Source organism: Caloenas nicobarica, chromosome 2 (assembly GCF_036013445.1).
Source record: "Caloenas nicobarica isolate bCalNic1 chromosome 2, bCalNic1.hap1, whole genome shotgun sequence".
Taxonomy (NCBI): domain Eukaryota; kingdom Metazoa; phylum Chordata; class Aves; order Columbiformes; family Columbidae; genus Caloenas; species Caloenas nicobarica.
The window spans coordinates 145,882,281-145,904,921 of NC_088246.1; the positions used below are offsets into that span (position 1 = coordinate 145,882,281).

The 22,641-nt window shown below is 37.4% G+C and overlaps 1 protein-coding gene across 1 annotated transcript in view; it reads right to left on the reverse strand.

The window, feature by feature from the left end:
* ANGPT1 (angiopoietin 1) overlaps nucleotides 1-22,641 on the reverse strand; it is a 165,105-nt gene that overhangs the window by 64,670 nt on the left and 77,794 nt on the right. The window contains exons 3-4 of the mRNA XM_065628102.1: nucleotides 19,316-19,437; nucleotides 10,034-10,266 (exon numbers count right to left, since the gene is read on the reverse strand). Coding sequence (XP_065484174.1) covers nucleotides 10,034-10,266; nucleotides 19,316-19,437 — 355 coding nt within the window. The remainder of the gene's footprint in view (nucleotides 1-10,033; nucleotides 10,267-19,315; nucleotides 19,438-22,641) is intronic.

Sequence of the window (22,641 nt, forward strand, 5' to 3'; positions counted from 1 at the left end):
TTGCTATTATACCTTTTAACCAGTGTATTTCAGCTGGTGACCCTTCATGCTTGGCTGAAACTGTCAGCTATTCTGAATCCATGCTCTACAATCACCTACGATTCTACTGTATTGTCCTCCTATTATCTTTTACACTGCCTAAAGTATCTCTGATATAAATGAATGTTCTTTCACATCTTTGATCATCATGTCTTTGTAGGTTTTTCTATATATTCTTATTTTGGCTCTTTTTTTTTTTTTTTTGAGATGTGGATCCAGTATTTTATACAGTATTTAAGCACATCACAAATTATACTGTAGTACAATTTTTCCTGATTTCCTTTTGGTTTCCTTTGCAATAATTTATAAGATACTATTTTCATTTTGACCATTAATAGGCCAGTAGCAACTCCTGTGTTATTCATTCAAGATTTCCTTGGGAGCTTGCCTTGAACTTACATGGGTGTTTTAGAAGGTGGGAGAAAACAGAACTCTAGAATTCCTTCCTCAGGCACACATTCTGCTTTGAATATGTATATAGATATATACATACACACATTGTAAGATCCAAAACCCAATGCAATGGCAAGGTGTCACTTAAAGGAGCAGTGCTGCTCTTCCCATTTCTGTTGGTCATAGACTGTTCCCATAGCCAGAGAATGAATCAGCTAATAGGAAATCTGGCAGAAAGTGTTTTGGTTTGGTGTGTGGGGGGAAGGGGAAAGGCAAGATTGGGGTTTTTGTTTGTTTACTTGGTTGCTTTGTTGTTGCTGTTGTTTGTTATTTCTTTGTTTGTTATACAGGTTTGTTATTCCACTGGAGCGGTTCAATGATCTGATTCATTCTGTGACCCTACAATCACTAGACTGGATGGAGAAGTGGAAGGATTTTTTGTCCAAAGAGCAATGACAAAAGCAAAAATAGCGCCTTTGCCATCATGACAACCCCTAGCCCTTCATGGCTGCGTGTGGGAGGCCTAAATAGATATGTAAACGTCTCAAGTGCAATCCAGCATAAAACTACTAAACCATGACAAAATACAGTTAGTAGGGCTATGATAACTCAGCCTAAGAACTATTCCAGTCTTGGATTCATTAGGAACATTAAGGCTCATTGAATATGTGACTTCCAAATCCATATTTTTAAGGTGGGGAGAAAAGAGAAACGGTGTAGCTGATGCCTCACATTAACATTTACAGATATGTTTTACCAGCTAACAGAATATTATTTTTGCCTCCAACACACACTCTAAGAGTCTGAAGGCAAACAATTGCATAGCAAGAGCATGCAGACTATCCAACTGCTTATTAAATAAATCATTTAAAGCAGAATTTCCCTCCTGTATTGCTGCAGGAATTGACTCAGTCCTGGAAAAAAATGTTAACATAGTGAGCTTTCACCCTCTCCAGGGCTTAATTATTTACTACCTAATAAATTATCAACAGTTATCAAGTTTGTTTCCCAATAAATCCAGCCTTAGTGACTGGTAACAACAATAATACTTCGATTCACTGTGCATTTGAAAGACATCACTTAGGAATACCAGAAAGTGGTCCTCATTAGTGAGCTGAAATAGAATGCCTTATGGCCCATTTACAAAGAGATAAAGACACTTCATTATCCAGCTGCAATGTAGTTCCTTAATAGTTTCTGTCTGAGACAGCAATTTTGTGAGCAACCAGCCATTCACTGAGAGACAAGAACTAAAGAAGTCTTTCATGAACTCCTTCAAGAGAGATTAAGCCACTGGCTTTGTTTAATATTTCTAGTGTCCATATTTCTTTAATTGATTTATATTTTTCCACGCAGGCACCCTAATGTGCTTTTAGTGTTCCAGCTGAAGAACGGTATGCATACAAAGAAATTTTTCACTAACGAGCCATTTGGTTAACACTGGCATTGTTGTTAGTTGGTTTATATATGCTGATATCCCCTGGAATATCTCTGGCATGAGTGAATAATACCATTTTCACAAAGCAAACTGAAGAGGGGTTTGGCACTCAAATATAGTCTATGAATGAGGATGGGTAATTGATTTCAATCAAGAATTTAAATGTTAAAATATGTACTTAAAGTATCCATCTTTCAGTACTAATAAATATTGACTTCCTGCTGTGACCATCAACAAGCTAATTGGGACAAAATATGGGGATCCTAAATCCTGCTTCGAAGATTTTAAATATTTTCCCATTGACATACATTTCAAATGCAGCACATTCAATTGACTTATTTCAGTACTCTATTAAACCAAAGTCTGGCTTGATCCTACCTAACGCACTTCATTGCATTCATTTTTATAAACATAACTTGGAAATTAAGGCATCCTTGCCTCAGCAAGGTGTGAAAATACTTTTATTTTTAAATCATGATGATTTGGAATTAATATTGTTATTTATTTAGTTTTAGAAAACAATAATATAAAATTAATCTGTCCCTGTGTAGATCCTGATCATTTAAATTGCAGCACCACTATCACCATGATTAACAGATAATATAGAAAAAAAAGGTACGTGCAGATGCAATGCACCTCATTCTAAGATGAGTCACTTGACAAAAGTGCCTTTGTAGGCTCTAAAGGAAGTCCAGACCAGGACTCTACATCTACACTGTAAATTTTAGGTGAGTCAGGTGAGGCTGACCCCAAAAAGCTCTTAGTTGAGCTTTCTGATCATTTCTGAAAAATGCGTATCAATAAAGAAAACCTCCAAGGGAAATAAGAAGTCTATAGCACCTGAACAGAATAAACAAGAAACACAAAGCTGGTGCAGACGTGTGTGTTTAACGAACATCTGCACAACAGTCCAAAGACAACCCGGCCTGCGACTGCAAGCCCGTAGCGCTTTGCACCTCAGTGGGTCCGTGTGTTCAGTTGGATCCAGCTGCAGTAGGGGCAAGGGGACCCCTCTACCATGACACTAAGTGCAAAATTAAGGTGCAATTTTTTTCCCTATCTTTCAAAATATAAATAAAGGCAGATCAAACAGTGGAATACATCTTTATTATAGTGAGCTTTGTGAATTGCAGGTAAACATTTTTTGATAGCGATCCTCTGATCTCTTTTTAAACTAAAGGTATTTCTGTTATTGCTTTAAGATGTCTCAAAAAAAATGAAACCTCTGGCTCATAAAATCTCTAAAGTAGGAGGAAGTAGAGAGAAATTGAGCAAATGGATGTTTTCTGTATTCTTGAACACATGTATTGTCAACCTTTGCTGAAGCTATTTGCTTTGACACCTTTGGGGATCATAGTAGGACTTTATGACAGAATAAGTTAAGTGTGGAACACCAGATGGCTTCAGTGCATTAGATGAGGTTTTGTTTAAAACTCTGCTGTGGTCACTCCAATATTGTCAAGCCTGGTTTTGTTTTGTTTTATTTTGTTTTTTAATTCATTCTTAATTAGTATTAAGAAAAATAACCTTAATAAAAAAATTGGAATTCATAGATGAAAAGCATCTTGTTTCATTATTACATTGCAGTATGCTATAACACATTAGTAATAAAAATGCAATTTCAGGTATAAGAAAAAAAAGTCAGACACTTTATTCATGCGTTCTTCTCTTCTAACCGTGTTTCAAGCACACTCCTGATCTACCTTAGACCTACATCTTGCAGCCAAATTTGGTCAGAAACTTTTGTGCTTTCAGCAAAGCCTTTATTTTTTTTTTGTTTCTATGTGTCAGAAGAAAAATAATGAAGTAAGTGATAATGCCATACTCTAGGTTTCTACCTCACTAGTTACGTCTTGTCATGTTGCAAAAAACCTTAGCAATGTCAAGGACAAGGTACAAAGAGGACACAAGAGCTTAATGAATGAAAATACAGTGTTAGGGAAATAGTACCGGACAAAACACATTGTCACCTCAGAATATATCTCAGATGAGTACACCATTATGTTTTCTGTGCACAGAAGAAAAATGACCAAGAACTGTATCATACAGCCTTACTCTTCTACACTGCTATCTAATATCTATCAGATTTGAATATCCTTGTTATTGTATCTCAATATATGCCTGAATCAATGTAATATAGAAAATTCATCTTGCTGAACACAATGTAAACATTAATTTTTAAAACTACCTTTCAGAACACCTGAATCTGTTATTGTATCCTGGGACTACCACTGGGATTTTTTTTTTTTTTTTTAATACTAGCTTGTATTGTATAAGGTGTCTTTGAAGTCTTTCTAATGAAGTAGGCCAGCATCACTGCTGGGGTAATTCTGCTAATGTCAATGGAGTTTCCTCTGTGCCTGTAACCTTTGGGTCATTTCTTTGAAGTTCTTATTCTATTTTCACTCTCTTCACTTCAACATAAATTTTAACAACTGTGGTCTAAGAAGTAGAATAGACTACTTAGTGTTTAACGCTTTGAATGAATTAATTCCTATGCCTTTTAAAATCATGACCTCCATTAAAATAAATTCTTGGACATATTTAGTTTTCCTGAATAATTTTATGAAATATGAAAACTACCCATAACCCAGGAGATTTGTACCTTTTCAGAAATGCCAGACCCACTACCCATGTTATTTATTTCATGAACTCAATAGGCACTTCTGGGGAGGTAAATTCCTAGCATATATGTGTATTATTTTGAGAATTAAGCTTAGCTTCTTGTCAGCATTCAAGAGGAAGTTAATGCTTCATTTCTCTCCTACTAGGAGGTCACAAAACCAGACATTCATGTCAGAACTTTCTCTACTGTTCTATTAGTCCTCTGAAGTACACAAGTTGAGACCAAATATTTTAACAAGGTATATTATTGTGCACTCTGACAAACGAGAGAAAAAATCAGGAAAAGGAAAGTAAGTTTATGGTTAAATATACTTTCCCATTGATTTTTTACTTTCCCTTATCCTGTGGGTAGGAGTACTTGGGCAGCTATCCTAAGGTATGGAAATTAATGTTAACAAAATAGACAGTCTAGAAATATTTTCTTCTATTGGAAAACAAAATGAAAATGCATTTGAGAATATATGTGACTTTTGACTGGGCACATTTTGTGACTTTTTGCTTGAAACATAATTTCCCACTGGAGCAATACAATTTCTGAAATCACAGAATCATCCCCCTCATCCTATCACTGGGCACCACTGAAAGGAGTTTGGTCCCATCCTCTTGACATCCACCCTTGAGATATTTATAAACATTGATGAGATCCCCTCTCAGCCTTCTCTTCTCCAGGCTGAACAGACCCAGCGATGGGCTAAGAAAATTATTAGAGGCCTAGAGCACCTTTGTTATGAGGGGAGACTGAGAGAGCTGGGTCTGTTCAGCCTGGAGAAGAGAAGGCTGAGAGGGGATCTCATCAATGTTTATAAATACTTGGTTTGAACTTGTATACACTTCTTTAATAATAATATTATGTATTGCTTAACATAATTTATTGTGTGTTCATTGTATTTTTCTTTTTGAGTAATGTTTGTGCGAGTCTCTACTTGGCACTACATATCCTTTTCATAAGTAATTTTTCTGATGTGGAAACTTAGAAAATCTGTCACTAAACTAGTTACTCTGTTACAGATTTGTTGTTTGACAGTGACAGCAATGTGCCAAAATGCTTTATCCGTCCTCAGAGAAATAATATTCAAAATATTATGAGGAATGAACAGTTTAAAGACAACAACAATCACAAAATCTTTAATGACTTAAAGAATATAATCTTCATCCAACTCCTATCTTCTACAGGTGAAGGACTTCTACATCACAGACATAGCCTTGCAGTAGCTTCGAGGTGACTAAGCTTTCACCTCAGTGTTTCTATTTCTCTGTCTTTTCCTGAGGAAAAGTAAAAGTTTCAGGCATTTATTTAGATTTGAATTTGGAGACTACTTAATCTTTAAAAAGTTACTTTAAGTTTTCACCATAATGAGTACTCATTTCAGCTGGAAAGTTAGTGTTTAAAAGTGCTGCTTTTTTAGAAATGCTATTTTAAAAATTCGTTGTCAGCCACTGCCAAGATTATTGCCCCTGCTTAAAAAATACATAAACAATGTGACACATCTATTCAGCCATAGACACAAGCCAAAATGGAGACATGTGCGTCCCAATGGTCTCCTGCATATATTTGAGTCTCCCTAGGATTTGTGACCTAGTAAAGTATCTATTTTAAGGATTACATGCAACTGAAATCCTAGAATCGCTCACGCTGGGACAGAGGTGGGTGGTATTTTGGAAACCAAACTCACAAACAATTCCAAGTTTTACAGGTGGCCCCCTTCCCAAACTGGTCTGTACCAAAACTGACACTGAAGGTGGGATCTGGATTTTGTATTTAGGTCCATCTATATTTTAAAAAATTATCCTTTGTGTGGCTTTTGCTTTTTCCTTCTTCTTCATTTGCCTTAGGGTTGTCATCCAGTACTAGGAACTATGTTAGCTAAGCGTCTCAGTGTAAAACTAAACAAAAGCAGTTGCTGTTCAGCCTTGTATCTCTACACCGTTCAGCTAAATCATTCACAGGCTCCTAGCACGCAAACTTCTGAAATTTTCCAAACTTACATAAATTAATCTATAAAGAAATCTTCTGATGTGATTATGTCATTACTGGAGGAAACATATCTCATGTTTTATAATCAAAAAACAATGGTTATCACCATCTTTGTTTCAAATGTAGTTGTTTAATTGTATTTTTATAATTTTATTTTTTATTACTTAAAAATAGTTTTACAATTACTAATTTCAGTTTCACAAATTGGATAATCCTGGATACTGTGATTTATGCAAGGAAGAGCATAATTTTCCTGTCTGTGACTTATCTTGGGGGATATTTTTAGGTTCCTTGATACTGATAATAGTGGGCTTTTTAAATATATACACATAATGGAAAATACATCTACTTACATTCTAAATTTATGGTTGAAAATCAGACAAAGGTATTTTAAGTCATTCTCAAAATAACACAGGGTTTAGACTTTTCAATTCCTCTCAGCTCTTGTGTTCATCCTTAGGAAGTTTGATAATCTCTCCCGCTCGATTGATGCCTCACTTAGGTTGTGCTTCGTTTCACAGATGAGTGTCTCCAGTTAAAGGTCTGAAGTTTTTAAGAGGACCCATCCCTTACTAGCTCTTCAGCTTTCTGATTCAAAAATCTTTATCAATCACAGTGATATCTAGCAGCCTTAACTTAATCAAGTACTCTCTTTTATCAGTGGAAAATATCTCAGTGTTACTGGCTGTTCCTTTTCTCCCTACCATTAGTTATCTTATATGCTTCCATAAAAGCATCCCACATACCGTCTTTCCCATCTAATAGTTCTGTATATTACGGCTTTCTCTCCGCATATGGAAATCGTTCCAGGTCTCTAACTATTTCCATTGTCATATTCTCTTCTGGATCATTTCCATTTCTGCTATATCCCTTATGAAATTAGATGACTGAGATTTACCAAGTACAAGACAGAAGTGGTGTCGCTGATTTATGTATCGTGTTTTGCTATTTTCTATCTCCAAATAAACACTAGTTCTCACAGCATATTTTATGTTTTGAACATTAGTGTGCACACAAAGACTCATGTAAGACTATCTAAACTTCATATTATTGTGTGAATTTAGAGTACTTCCAGTACTTCCATTCCCAGGATGAATAATTTTCCATCTTCAACATATATTTCTATAGGCTGAAGCTGGTGTTATTTTCTGGTACAACCAAATGCTTTAGTATACAGTCTCCATTATTGTTTTAACTTAAGCTGTCTGGGTCCTTTTTCAGCTGTGAATTTATTTACCAAAAAGGTTGGTGAGCTAGACTTAAATGCAGAGTAAGTGGAAACATTTCTGCAATTATTTCTATTTAAGTTATCTTTAAATAAAAAAGGTATCCAAGGCAAATTCTGAACATTTTAATACACAAAAAGTAAAGGAGTCCAAAATAAAGAAATTGAATTAGGCTATTAAAATTATATTTAGACATTTAACCCTGCTGCACATCTTTTGCTTCCACCATTCTCAGAAGTAAAAACCTGCTGAAAATTCAGGTTTTCAGGCACCTGAATTTGTACCCTGAAGCCAAATTTTAAGCATTCACTTCTGTAATCATCAAACAAAGTTTTTATAAGAAGCAGCTGAGGAAACAAAGTTTAGGAAAAATGTTGGGGGTTTTTTGTTTGCTTTGGTTTGGGTTTTTTTGGTTTGGTTTTGTTTCTTTTATTTTTGTCTTTGAATCAAATTCAAAATTATTATAAAATCTGTTTCTAGCCTTAAGAAGAACTTGCAGCATATTTCTGTATGAGAATAATATATCTTTCATTTTTATATTAATTTTAAAGTACTCCTGAGCTCTATTAGAACACTCTGAACACAGCTTTGCCAGGTTACTTTGCCAAAAGACCATAAAACATTATAAAGGATTTGCATTGCATCACCATGTTTCTCTACTGATATGAGAACAGCCTACTACGAAGGATGTTATTCAATTCAAAATGCTGGGGAACAGTATAACAGAATAAGCAGAAGGGAACATTTACAATGAACATGAGGGGGAAAAAAGTTTTTGTTTTTTTTTTTTAAAGTAGTCTATCAACATGGGCCTGAGCTTGCAACACTTCCAAAGGAAGAGATGTAATCCTTGTCACTGGAGCAGTTCAGATTCAAGCCACACAAGTTGCATGGGAATATATAGTAGAGAGTAAACCCACACTGCCTTGAGCTGAACAGTTTGAATGATCTAATATGTACTTCTGCCTCTTAAACAGAATATTGAATAACAATGCAGGTGACAAGGTTTTGACTGGGGGGATGGGGTTGTTGTTCAGGGGTTGAGTTTGGTTTTTGCTTTTTGGTTTTTAGATAATTTCTGAAACTTAGAGCTCTAGAATTCAAATGAGCAAATATACTGGGTTCTTCAGGCTGCTGGCACTCCACCTCGCACAGACTTCTTTCATCCACGCATCCACACTCACTGAATGACTAGCATCATTCACACATCTATAGTTTCAGTTTACCATGTACCCTTTCTTAGAAGGGTTTTGATGGCATCTTCCCAGATATTTATTATTTTCTTTCCTCAACTTTATTTCCCCCAGTGTTTTTAAGCCTTTGCATGCCATAGCATGCACAGTTGTTAATCACCTTTTAGCTGTTCTTATCATATGCCTTTTCTCTTACATTCTCCCTTACATTTCTTCTTCCCTTTCTTCTGTATGACTGTCTTCATTTTCCTAGTTACTAATTTCTTCATTCCAGTGTCCGATTTCCATCCTTAACAGTGGTCTCCATTCATCCATCTCCCTTGCCCGGTTCTGAAGAAGGGAATTTCTTTCTAGAGACATTCTGCAGTGCCTTTAGCATTTGAAAATTGAAATCTTACATGAATTTCTTAGTCTCTGCAAGAAACCACTTTACAAAGAAAGGCAGACTTTGGAGAATTGTCCTAGAGTCTTTGTCAACCCCTTCTTTCAAAATACGTTTTTTCTGTCTTTTGTGTATGTAGTGTGCCTAATGCACCCAGAAACAAACAAACAAAATTCAGCAAAGCAGAAGGAAGAAAAATGATCCCTTATTATAAATAAAATCTTATTCAAGAGAAGACACCTTATATTTTGGATGGCTACAGCACCATAAGTGCCTACATCCAAGTTCATCAACATTATAACACATACATATGTATAAAGTTCTGGGTTGCTTTCCTTCCTTTAGTACCCTGTTCTCTCCATTGATTGTAAAGAAAGTCCAGAGTAAATTACATATAGGCACCTATGAAGTTAACATCCACAGTTGGTTGGTTTACTCCCAGCAGGAGAGAGATGCTCAGAGGCAAAAATCAGTATTGTTATGTGAAGTAAATGGAATTGTGGCCTACATTAGCTATGGTCAAGATATAACAACTCAGTGATATTAAATTCAAAAAATCAAAAATGGTTGTTAGTACAAGGGACAGCCTCAGAACTGTCTGAACTTTGATTTATGGGTTCTTATCAGCAATTTTTTCCTCAATTATAATGTAATTTTCTTTCTTGGAATAAGCTCGTTGAGTTCTGCCCTTTCAAAAGTTCAGGATTTATTTCAAAAGAAATTTTCTAGTACTTCTAATGTTTTACAATGGTACTTTCTTACCTCCTTCCTTGGAACAGAGGGTGATCAGAGTGTGAACTGTATCCATCAATTCGAGCTGCTGTTTCTGCAGGACGCTGTTATTGCTTGTTGCTTTGTTTAACTGTTTCTCTAGTTCCTGGATTATGTTGCTTTGTCGTGTGACCAAGCTTTGTAGGTTCTCTTTTTCCTCCTTCAGAGTGTCCAGCTCCTTTTTATGCCTTTCTTCCATTTCCAAAATTTTGTGCTCAAGTAAACTAAAATGGAATGAAACAATTACTAGATATTATTTCATGCCAACATATTTATTAATATAGAAAACAGAACTATTTTATTTTTCACCATAGAATCCAGTACATAAATAATTTATTCAAAAAATGTCACATCTACAAATTCAGCCCATTGATTTCTTCTATCCAGCAGCTAAATAGAACTGCTCTCTAAGGTTCCATTTTGTGCTGTTTGAATTCTGTAGTGCTTAGAGTAAAGTGCACGGAACTGCATGTCTATTTGCTAAACTCATCTACACACATGAGCATAGGGCCAGTACCACCTTCATACATAGAAGTTCAGGCAGAAAAGCCTGAGGTAGGCAAAGGAGGGAGAAAAGCAGGAGATTGAAGAAGATATCATTGGTAGTACAGATGGGTCAATATGACAAGAGATGAAAATCAGGGGTAAACTAAGGAAGACTTTGTGACGGGCCTTACCACTGAATGGAAAAGAAGCATTAGGAGTTATGAGGTACCATCAAGGGATATGGAACCCACAATAAATGTACCATATGATGTGGTCTGTGAAGCTGGGAATAATGAGTGGTATCTGCTTTCACACTAAGAAAAGTACTGTTTCCCCAAAAGATTAATCAGAAGTATTCATTTTAAGGTAGGATTCCCTTGTTTTCCTTGTGTACACATAAATATTCCCCCTGTGGCTCCTCTGGTTCCACAGAAGACTCCTCAGATAGAAAACTGTTGGGTATCACACTAAGCAAACTGTTTACATAAATTTTTATAAATAATTTTATAAATAATTTTATACGTATATGGAAACACTTTTTCCTAATATTCTTTTTCTAGTACCCTCTCCATCCTGAGTCAGAAATGTACAATTTAAAAAGATCAAAGTCAGGTCAGATTTAATCTAGGAGAACAGAGGAGTTGTTGACACAAAAAACAGTCAATATCTGTCGACAGTGAACAAGAACTTTTTTCAGGCTAGTGCTTTGATGCTGTGGTGGGAGTTTAGCAGAAAGATTTTATTCATATTAGATAAAGAAATTAATTCAATCCCTCTGCTACTTTCCATTCAGTAACTCAACTGTGTAAGCCAAAATAGGTGTTTCTCATGCCCATAAACCAACTGGTTGTTACAAACTTGCCAACAAACTGCTTCCTGTTAAAGTCGGTCTTAGGTTTTATTTATTTGCACTCTCCCCCCACCTTTGTTTTTACTTCTGGATAATAGATCAGTGGCAAAATGCCTGCATAATTTCAGGTCATTTAACCTAAGTGAAGAATGTAATAAAATCCGTATGGAGTTTTTTTCTACTAGGTATCATGGAGCCTGAATATGAGCTGTTACAAATGATAACAATGAAAAGATTTCAGACCCTGGATATGCTGTACAAGCTACAGTAATATAAAACTTTTTTTCTTTTTTTTTCCCTATTTTTTTAATATAAGAAACTAAACAACAAATCTCTTTTTTTTCTAAAATGTTATAAATATAGGATTTACTTAACAGATACTAGAGAAAATTTACTTTGTAATAGCAACATGAAATATACTTTGCAATATCAACATATATAGCTCTATGAAAACCAGAAGGATCTGGGTAAATGGGAAAAGAAAGAAAAGACAAAAGGGGAAAATACTTTTTCGTGGGGTCCCAAATACAAAAGGGAACATGATCTCTCATCCCAAAAGGCTCATTAATTAGTAACAAAAGTGTAACAAGATTCAGTGGGCTGAAATCAGATGATAGAAAGTTTCAATCTGAAAAAAAAGTATGGATTCTGAAGTCAAAACCAATAAATTATTTTAACACCTTATCGGGCCTGTAGCTGATTTTTTTACTCACTTGAACTGTAACAATAAACACGATGCGTTTATGCTCTAGACTCACATGGATTTTTTTGAGAACTTGTTTTATGCAGAAGGTTATTTAGGCAGAAGTGGTTGAACATGTTCTGATGAAACTAGTTTTAGTCATAAAATACCATTCAACAAAATTTTTTTAAAAAAAGTAATTTTACCAGTTCTGTCCACATTTTCATGGAAATTATTGAAATTCTCATTTTGACTCTAGATTTTAACTTTTCTGATAGCCTAGAAGTTCTATCAATGCACTTAGGATAGGAACGAGGTGAGCCCTGGGCGTAGTCTATGACAGAATGGGTGCTGGGTGTGGCCACATCCCAGCCTGTCTTCTTTCAGTCCATCAGAAATGTTCTGTATTCTCAGTGTTAGAGAAGATGCCATTCTTGAAGCCAGAATATTGCTTTATAGTTAAGTGGTATGTAAAGACAAAAAAAGTCCCCTTTATCTTTGTCCGTATTCTAATATAGTACAGGGCATTTCCCTAATTCCACAGCAACCTATGTGAATGTCCACGTCTAAATGATTTCCGTATCTGAATGATTTCATGTAAAAGAAAGAGCTTTGACAGCTACAATCTGTTCATTGCATTATTTGTTTCCCACTGTAGCCTTCCCAAGACCATAGTAAATGAACCCATGGTGATGACAGCCTTATTTGGAGCAACACTGGCCATGTCAAGCAAGAAGGAAGAAGCTGACAATATTTAGAGCTTCCCAGTTTGGTGTCTACAGAGACAGACAGCAAGCAGATGTTTTATGGCTTTAGTAGTAATACATCCTAATATTTATGAGTGGTTTGTCAACAACAACAACATATGGTGGAAAGATGGGAGTGCCACAGCACTTTTCCTTTACAGCTTTCTATGTAGACTAAAAGTCCTGTTAGTATAAACTGCAAAACTAAGCTATTTTAAGGAATACATATGTATTTGTGCAAAGATTTTTCTGTATCCATAGATCTACAATAGATAAGAATAAGTCCTGAGGATAGGACCACTCCCTGTATTCCTGGGAGAAATCCAAAACATTAATTGTGTTTTACTAAGAATCAGTGAGAAACCTTTGGTCAGAGCTCCCAATGAACAAAACAAAAAACTTCACATAGAGTGTGGATTTCTGCGCTAGCCTGTTCCAAAAGGAAGAAATCCCTGCACAACACAAAAAAAAGATGCTCCTATGGCCTTTGACTACAATGTGGCCAGAATTTTTCATTTGTATAGTTACATTCATATTTATTACAGCTCATTTAAATATTTTTTAAAGTGCTAGAAGCTGCATCAAAAAATCTTAAGATAAGTTGAAACCAATACAAATATATTTAGATTTTACTTTTTTTTAATGGTTGTGAAACAACCCTATTCTCTCTTTTTTCCTTGTGACATCAGACAATTTCTAACAGAAATATACAATGAAGAAGAAACTTTGCTGAGTGCTTAGTAACTATATTTTCCTCAATTTTTTTACAGAGGCATTAGGAAGACAGAGTTAAAAAGAAAATATTTCTACTATTTTTCATTAATGATTATTGCTGACATACAATATTAAAGGAAACAAAAAGAAGACTGTTTCTATACCAAATAATACAAAAATCTATAAAGGCTGACTGAAACTGTGATATAACATTCTTTTATAACACTTCCCAGTAAAATGTTATGGCCATGATGTACTGACTGACTTTTTTACAATAAGTGTACTGTATATGTTTCCTATACTTTTAAAAATCTTATACACTTCCTGTAGGTTTGAAATTCCTATATGTTTGAAAACATTACTGACCTGGACAGATGAAGCAGTCATGGGAACTCACAATGAAAGTGAATCACCATTCCCTAGAAGCATCACATATATACATGTATATATACACAGGCACATACACATCTGTATGTGTGGGGTTTATAATAATAGCCTTCAATTTTGGGAAACAAATCAGGCATTTGAGGAACAGAATGAAGTTGTGAAGAAAGAGATTTTAGTGTGGATAAATATCAACATTATCCATTGGACAATGACTCTTTGTAGTGATTATCTAGAAGACAATTAAATTGAAAACAAACACACCCCCCACAAACCCAGACAGACTTAATTTTCCTAAAGGTTAATCATGTCTTGGTATCTAACCTACTGATCTTGGCAAGGCTAGGAATCTATTTTCAACCACAAAAACCATGTGTTAACTTTCTCAGGATATAAGCCAGGGGGATGTCTCAGTGCAGCTGTGCTGTGTCCAGCTGATTCAGAGAAAGCCCTCTGATAATGCTGGGGAGGGCAGACACCAGTCAAAGAACGACCTGCAGTGAAAGCCGCTGTCATTTTGAAAGGTGCCAAAGTAGAATATATAGAAAGCACTCTGGTAGCTCTCTGGGGAGGAAGGAAACTCTGGTTTAGAAAATCTGCCTTATGAGGTAGTTAGTTTATTCACTAATCCATTCTAGACCACAGCCGTTTAAGAGATTTCTTTTTCATCTTTGTTTTCAGAAGCCTCAGTTTAGACATGTGAGAACAGCATCAGATCTCAGATATTGACATATTTTGCCTTAGAAGAATCTTTTTAAATATCTAGATCTATTAAAAATACAGATAAAAACATTTACTTTTTTGAGCTTTTCAACAAAGAAAGACAAGTAACATCACACCAGAAAAAAATTCTTTGGCCATGTACATGTGATTCTTTTGTCTGGGAGGACAAACAGGTAGAGGATTTAAATGCTTACTTTTGAGTCCAAGAACAGTATTTTCTCATTGAGACAGCTTCTTTGTACTTGCTTTTACATGAGTGAAATAATCTCTGTATTTTTAAGTGCTGACCACTCACACTTACTTTGGTGATCTGATATTGTCTGATCAGTTTAAGGAAATATAAAAATATATGTCCTCAGATTTCTCAAGGCCAGTAAAGTAATTGGACACCTAATACCAGTGAGCCTATTTTTTATACCAGTGACAAGATAATTCCACTGAAATCACAAAAGTGAAGTGAAAAATCTGGATTTATCTTTTTAGTTTATGCAAATTCTGCAAATAGACATATTGTGTTTCCTCTCCTTTCACACAGATGGAAATTCAAGAATCATTCTTGAGTCCTTGCCTTTCACAGGATACAACAGTCCTGAAGATGTTAATCTAGTCTGAATGTCTGCAAATTCAAGCTGGATTTTATGTTTAAATTTAACTTCTACTATTTATTGCTGGAAAATCCAGAATTCCATTATATTTTTCCTCTTTTTTTTTTTTTTATTCGAGTAAGTAAAAAGTTCTTTTCACACTCACATATTGAAACAAATGGCACACAATAAGTTAAAAGCAGCTGGTACACTCAGGAAAAAAAAGTGAGTCATAAGGACACTTAACTGGGGAACTCTTTCAAGAATAAATCAAAATAGTTTTTAGAAAGCTCTTGTGGGAGAAAAAATGGCAATGGAAGAAACCACCATTTATATTATAGTGGGTGGGAGCCCACAAAACTAAATTATTTATGGCATGAGAGCATTCAATAGAAACATGATTCTGGGGCAAATGTGACTCTACTTATGCCATGGAATATCTTTCATTTCAGTGAGATGAAAAGAAAAAAATTGGCCAGCCTTCTCAGCAGAGGCAGGAAGTAAAGAGAAAGGCCAAGAATAGATATATTTCTAGTCTAAAGAACATGCATTGGTCCCCTGTTGATATGTGGTTCTTATTTTATTTAAGGATAATATACAAGTTACTGTAGTACATCAACAATCAGTTATTATTACTATAAGATTTTGCATTACTTTCATCCAAAATCCAGTTATTTGAATGTGATTAAGATCATTATTCTTATTTTATATAGAGAAATTTTAGCACAGAGAAAGAAATTATCAGCCCACAGTACACCATCTGTTTTGATTATTTTTGAGATGATAATAGTTCCTACACTCTTTCCTTTTGTGGTGTACGACTACTGCAAAAGAAAGGCCCTTCCCAAAAACACTTACAGTTCATGTAGGTAATGTGGATAAAAGGAATTCTCTCTATTTTATTGATGTGAAAATGATATAGAGAGGAATGAAGACTTTTTAACTGCAAACAACTAATGAACGTAGACTAATAGGTAATCTATAAGTATTGTTTAAAAGTTAAGCAAGTTAAAATCATTGGCATGTCCAGAAATCTAGTATCTGCTGAGATCACCAAATCTTGTCCCATAGTGAACCTGACACACACCTAATTGATTTCAGGATTGGGACCTACAAGACCAAGATTACACAGCTCTTTTTTACAAGTAGGCGATGATACAGGAGCTGATGATCCATGTTTTAGTGCAATCTTAATAACACTGTCCTCTCCCTAATTTTATCACTCCCAATGAGAGAGTAACAGAAACCGAAGTGTATGCCAGGTTCTTGTTTCATTACAATACGAAGCTCCATGTGCTTTTTCCTTTATCCATATATAGCTATACTTCTGAGAGAAACAACTGGGTATAAAATGTGCTTTTTAACAGACCTCTCCTTTTATTCTGAAAAAGCAAGGCAGACCATTTCGTCATGTCACAGACCATTTCATCATGATGTCAACCAAGTCAAAGGTGAACTTAAGTAAAACTTATTTGTTTACTGACATGAAGGCTTTACACCCTGACACATTGCTAAGATAAATAAATAAATTCCAATTTTTGAGTATACAAGACAGAGTCTCTTGATCACCCAGTAAAAATTTGTTGCCAACCAGATGGCAGCAGATAAAAATGCAAGTATTTATATACTTAACTAATGCTTGTGTTAATCCTAAACTGAAATTGGCTTGTAAACTATGTAGAATAAACTGTGTCCTGCACATGCCTACTCTCTCTGTGGACTACAAGGAAAGCCCACCTATGCAGTTTAGGTGAGTTACTTAATTTTGAGATGGCTGAAGTCAAGGTTAATCCCATACTAATCTATTCATATTTCCAATTAGTAAATGGAAATTTGTGGAATTCAAGAGCTTCCAATGAAATACAACTTCTCCAGAATAATATTTGCTGGAGTTACTGGTTATAAATAGTTGTTAGATTAAATACATTAAATTGGTTTTCATAACTGCAGTAATGATATATTATTTGATCAGCTTTTTAACTAGACATATCTAGCAAACACATTTCTTTGCAACAATTTCTATTTTTCATCATTATTTGGTTCTTTGCATTTTTTTTCCCAGTAGCTCCTTACCTATTGGGGTGTTAGTCTTCCTTACACATAACCCTGGGCAAGGTCTCTCTGCCCCAGTTGCTGATTCCTGTCCAGCAGCCCCAGAGTTGTGTTGCTTTTTTTTGGCAAAATGTCTGATCTCAGTTTAAACGGTCCACTAAAGCTTGCACAGGATGCTTCAGTAACTACCTCGATTTTAAAGCTGTTTGCCGTATTTCAATGTCAAATGTAGATCCAGGACACAGAAGCCTTAGTCCTAGTCAGACTTAACCTCACAGTTGTTCTTTCTAGAAGGGAGTGGAGAGTGAAGCTGTAGGGTGAGAGCACTCTGTGTTCCCCCTGCTGGCACCTGGCTGTCACAGAGGCAGGATGAGAGCCTTAGGTCTCCAGAAGGGCAGCTGAGAAGGTAAATGGCTTTACCCACCGTATTGAGTGGAGGTGTCCATGTCTGGGCAGCTTGGGGGCTGCAGGGGTGACCTTTGTGAGGAGAGGCTGGGCCGGCCCCGTGCCAGACACAGCCTGTTCCAGCCAGCTCCAATGGACGCGCTGCAGGGCACGGCTGAGCCCCGCAGCCGAGGTGGTTGTGCCTCAGGGAGAACATGCTCAAGGAAGGCTAAAACCACCACATGACAGTGTGAAGAGTGAGGGAAAAATGTGAGAGAAAACAATGCCACAGACACTGATGTCGGAGAAGGAGAGGAGGAGGCACTGGAACAGAGATTCCCCTGGAGCCCACGGTGCAGACCATGACGAGGCCGGCTGTCCCTCTGCAGCCCATGGAGGTCCATGGTGGAGCAGAGATCCACATTCAACCGGGGAGGATCCCACACCAGAGCAGTTGGATAGGCTTGTAGGAGGCTGTGACCCTGTGGGAAGCCCGTGTTGGAGCAGATGGAGAAATCCAGAAGGAAACTGCAGCCTGTAGAGAGCCCACGTTGGAGCAATCTTATCCTGAAGGGCTGCAGCCTGTGTGAAAGAACCACTCTGGAGAAGGGAAAGTGTGAGGAAGGAGAGGCAAAGTGTTGTGAACTGAGCACAATCCCCATTTCTCATCCCTGCACTGCTTGGGGTGGAGGGACATAGAAGAATCAGGAGTGAAGTTGAGCCTGGGAACAAGGAGAAGAAGGGGAGAAAGATCTTTTTGGATTTGTTTTTGTTTCTCACTATCCTATGCTGTTATTGTCAATAAATAAGGCTCTTTTGCCTATGACAATAACTGATAAGTGATCTTGCTGTCTTTATCTCAATCACAAGCTTTTTCATCATATTTTCTCCCTCGATCCTGTTGACGAGAGGGAGTGAGAGAGTGGCTGGGGTGGACGTCTGGCAGCCAGACAAGGTCAACCCACCACATGCACTCTTGTTAAATCCAGTGACTCCAGGTACTGAGTCCCTGTGTCACAGAAGCACCTCTCTCACAGAGGTGTAGCACAGTGACGGACAATACTGAAACTTCTTGACTCTCACTTCACTGCTTAAAAAGTTATATGCTGCTAAAGAGTTTTTGCTTCAATTTCAACATAAACCCCAAATGCTTATCATTCACTTATTCTTTAAAAGGAACGTGGCTCCAAGGCTGCTACATACTGAAACCAAAGGAAGAGGGAGGTTTTTCTACATGTTATATTTTTGTATCCATTGAAATTAGGAAGATGAATTACTGAAGATTTTCGGTTTCTTATGCACTTTAAGGTAGTTGATAATCTTATGATTTATTATTAATATTTTTCTACTTGAAAGTGCTCATACAAGTTATCTCTGTGCATTTTGGTAAAAGGAACTGTGGTCATATGATTATGTTGTCATGAAGCAAACTGAGATGTAAGCTTATAGTGCACATCAAAAGTGATAAAAAACTTTCATTTATCATATAGGAGCTAAAACAGTGTAAGTTCACACCCTAGCTCTTTTAGCTATTTCATAAATATTATCTCTACTTTCCACTTATCATATTTGCTTCTTCCATTTTATCAATTGCTTAGAACAAAGTATGCACAGATCACTTTGTGATGAACAGAGAAAGAATGTAAGACACCAACTACTCATTCTTACCTGTTTTTCTCATGAATTTTCAGGATTTCATGTGTCTGTTGTAGCAGCTGTTTTTCTAGCTTGTACGTTGACAGTGAATTTTCCAGTAGCTGAATCTCAAGTCTGGATGTTTGATTTAGCACCTTAAGGATAAATTAAAAACATTAATGTTTATACTGTCCTAGTTATGTTGTTATAGCAACATAATGCGACAATTTCATTCTGATTTGATGATTCATCAAAAATTATTTCTGAATCCTTTTCTAACCTCAGCTGCTCAGCTGGTGCAAATGAACTCAATCAAGCTACACTGATATGTACCAGCTGACATTCTGGCACCCTGTTTACTGTAGAATAACACTAGGGCGGCAGAAAAGGGAAAGATGACTGCCAAATAAGCTTTATTTCAACGGAAAGAACAAGAGGCATGCCTCAAACATGCATTCCGACAAAACGTTCTCAAACCAGATGAGTGCGAGAGTACTTGGACTGAAGCCAAAGAGTTGCATCCGCTGTTTCGTAAATAGAGCTCCTACTTTAGCTTTCCGCTGCATTCTCTCTTTTGCAGTGTTGGCAGAAGTCTGGTGTCTGCTCATGGTATCACTACTTGCACTCTCGCACAGATTTTTAAGATGAAGGCTGTAATCCTAAACATCGCTTTATGCAATTGGCTTTCACTTTAGAGGTAATCTGTATCAATAGCACAAGTTTTACTGAGTACATGAGACCAAAAGACTCCTTTTAACTAGATGAAAAAGGATAGATTCTAACAAAAAATAGTTCAAAATTAGAAATAACAGAATGCTTTCAAGAATGAAAGCAATAATATTATTTAATGTTAGCTGATTTTGTGGGTATATCATTGTTCATCACATAAAGTCTGGAGGAGTGTGTGTAAATTGTTTTTGTATGTATGTGTGTACACAAGAGCTGAGATGCAATCACTTCTGGAATTGAACATGATGCTTCTTTAATGGAACCTATCAGACTTTTTCGGAAGAGTATTTACCAGTATTATCACAGAATTATATGGTAACATTTTCTTACGCATGCCTAATATGAATTTTTTACAGAACATAAAGGAAAAAGAATGAATCTCAAACTCAATCATAGAATCATTTTGGTTGGAAGAGACCCTCAGGATCATCGAGTCCAACCATAACCTAACCTAACTCTAGCACTAAACCATGTCCCTAAGAGCCTCATCTGAACACCTTTTAAACACCTCCAGGGATGGTGACTCCACCACTTCCCTGGGCAGCCTGTTCCAATGCCTGACAACCCTTTCTGTGAAGAATTTTTTCCTAATATCCAGTCTAAACCTCCCTTGGCACAACTTGAGGCCATTTCCTCTCATCAGTTGCTACTTGGGAAAAGAGACCAACACCCTCCATGCTACAACCTCCTTTCAGGTAGTTGTAGACAGCGATAAGGTCTCCCCTCAGCCTCCTTTTCTCCAGGCTAAACAGCTCCAGTTCCCTCAGCCACTCCTCATCAGACCTGTGCTCCAGGCCCCTCACCAGCTTCGTCACCCTCCTCTGAACTCTCTCTAGTATTTCAATGTCCTTCTTACGACGAGGGGCCCAAAACTGAACACAGTATTCAAGGTGGGGCCTTACCAGTGTCAAGTACAGTGGCAAGATCACTTCCGTAGTCCTGCTGGCCACACTATTTCTGACACAAGCCAGAACGTTGCTGGCCTTTTTGGCCACCTGGGCACACTGCTGGCTCATATTCAGCCAGCTCTCAAACAACACCCTCAGATCCCTTTCTGCCAGGCAGCTTTCCAGCCACTCTTCCCTGAGCCTGTAGCGTTGCCTGGGGTTGCTGTGACCCAAGTGCAGGACCTGGCACTTGTTCTTATTAAACCTCATACAATTGGCCTCAGCCCAATGATGCACCTGGTCCAGATCCCTCTGTATGGCCTTCCTACCCTCCAGCAGATCAACACTCCCACCCAATTTGGTGTCATCTGCAAACTTACTAAGGGTACACTCAGTCCCCTCATTCTACATAATTGATAAACAGGTTAAACAGAACTGGCCCCAATACTGAGCCCTGGGGAACACCACTCATGAATGGCCACCAACTGGATTTGTCTCTGTTCACAACTCTTTGGGCCCAGCCCTCCAGCTAGTTCTTTATCCATCAAAGTTCTTTATCCATCCACCCTTCCAGGCTATGATCTGCCAGCTTCTCCAGGAGAATGCTGTGCGATACAGTGTCTAAGGCTTTACTGAAGTCTAAGTACCCAACATCCACAGCCTTTCCCTCACCTACTAGGTGGATCACTTTGTCATAGAAGGAGATCAAGTTGGTCAAATAGGACCTGCCTTTCATAAACCCACATTTACTGGGCCTGATTGCTTGGTTTTCTTGTATGTGCCATGTGAGGTCACTCAGGATGATCTGCTCCATAACTTTCCCTGGCACCGAGGCTAGACTCACAGGTCTGTAGTTTATCGGCTCCTCCTTCTGGCCCTTTTTGTAGGTGGGTGTCATGTTTGCCAACTTCCAGTAAACTCGGACCTCCCCAGTTAGCCAAGATTGTTGATAGGTAATGGAAAGTGGCTTAGTGATTACTTCTGCCAGCTGCCTCAGCACCCTTGGATGTATCCCATCTGGCCCCATAGACTTGTGGGTGTTCAAGTGGTGTAGCAGGTCATTAACCATTTCCCCTTGGATTATTTGGGCTTTATTCTGCTCCCCATCCCTGTGTTCTGGCTCAGAGGGCTGGGTAACTGGAGCACACCTGTTCTGACTGTTAAAGACTGAGGCAAAGAAGGCATTTAATACCTCAGTGTTTCCCTCATCTTTTGTCACTATGTTTCCCCCTGCATCCATCAGGGGATGGAGATTGTCCTTAGCCCTCTTTTTGTTTCTGATGCATTTATAGAAACATTTCTTGTTGCATTTTACAGCAGTAGCTAGGCTCAACTCTAGTCAGGCTTTGGCCCTTCTAATTTTCTCCCTGGATAACCTCACAGAATTCTTGTATTCCTCTTGAGTAGCCTACCCCTCCTTCCAAAGTTTATAAATTCTCTTTTTATTCCTGAATTCCAGGTGTAGCTCTCTATTCAGCCAGGCCAGCCTTCTTCCCCGCCTGGTCGCCTTCCGGCATATGGGGACAGCCTGCTCCTGTGCCTGTAAGATTACCTTCTTGAAGAGAGACCAGCCTTCCTGGACTCCTTTGTCCTCCAGGACTGCCTCCCAAGCGACTCTGCCAACCAGCCTCCTAAATATATTAAAGTCTGCCCTTTGGAAGTCCAAAGTAGCAGTTCTGCTGGCCATCCTTCTAACCTTTTCAAGAATAGAAATGACTTATTTTTGTTTGAAATAGTTGACAT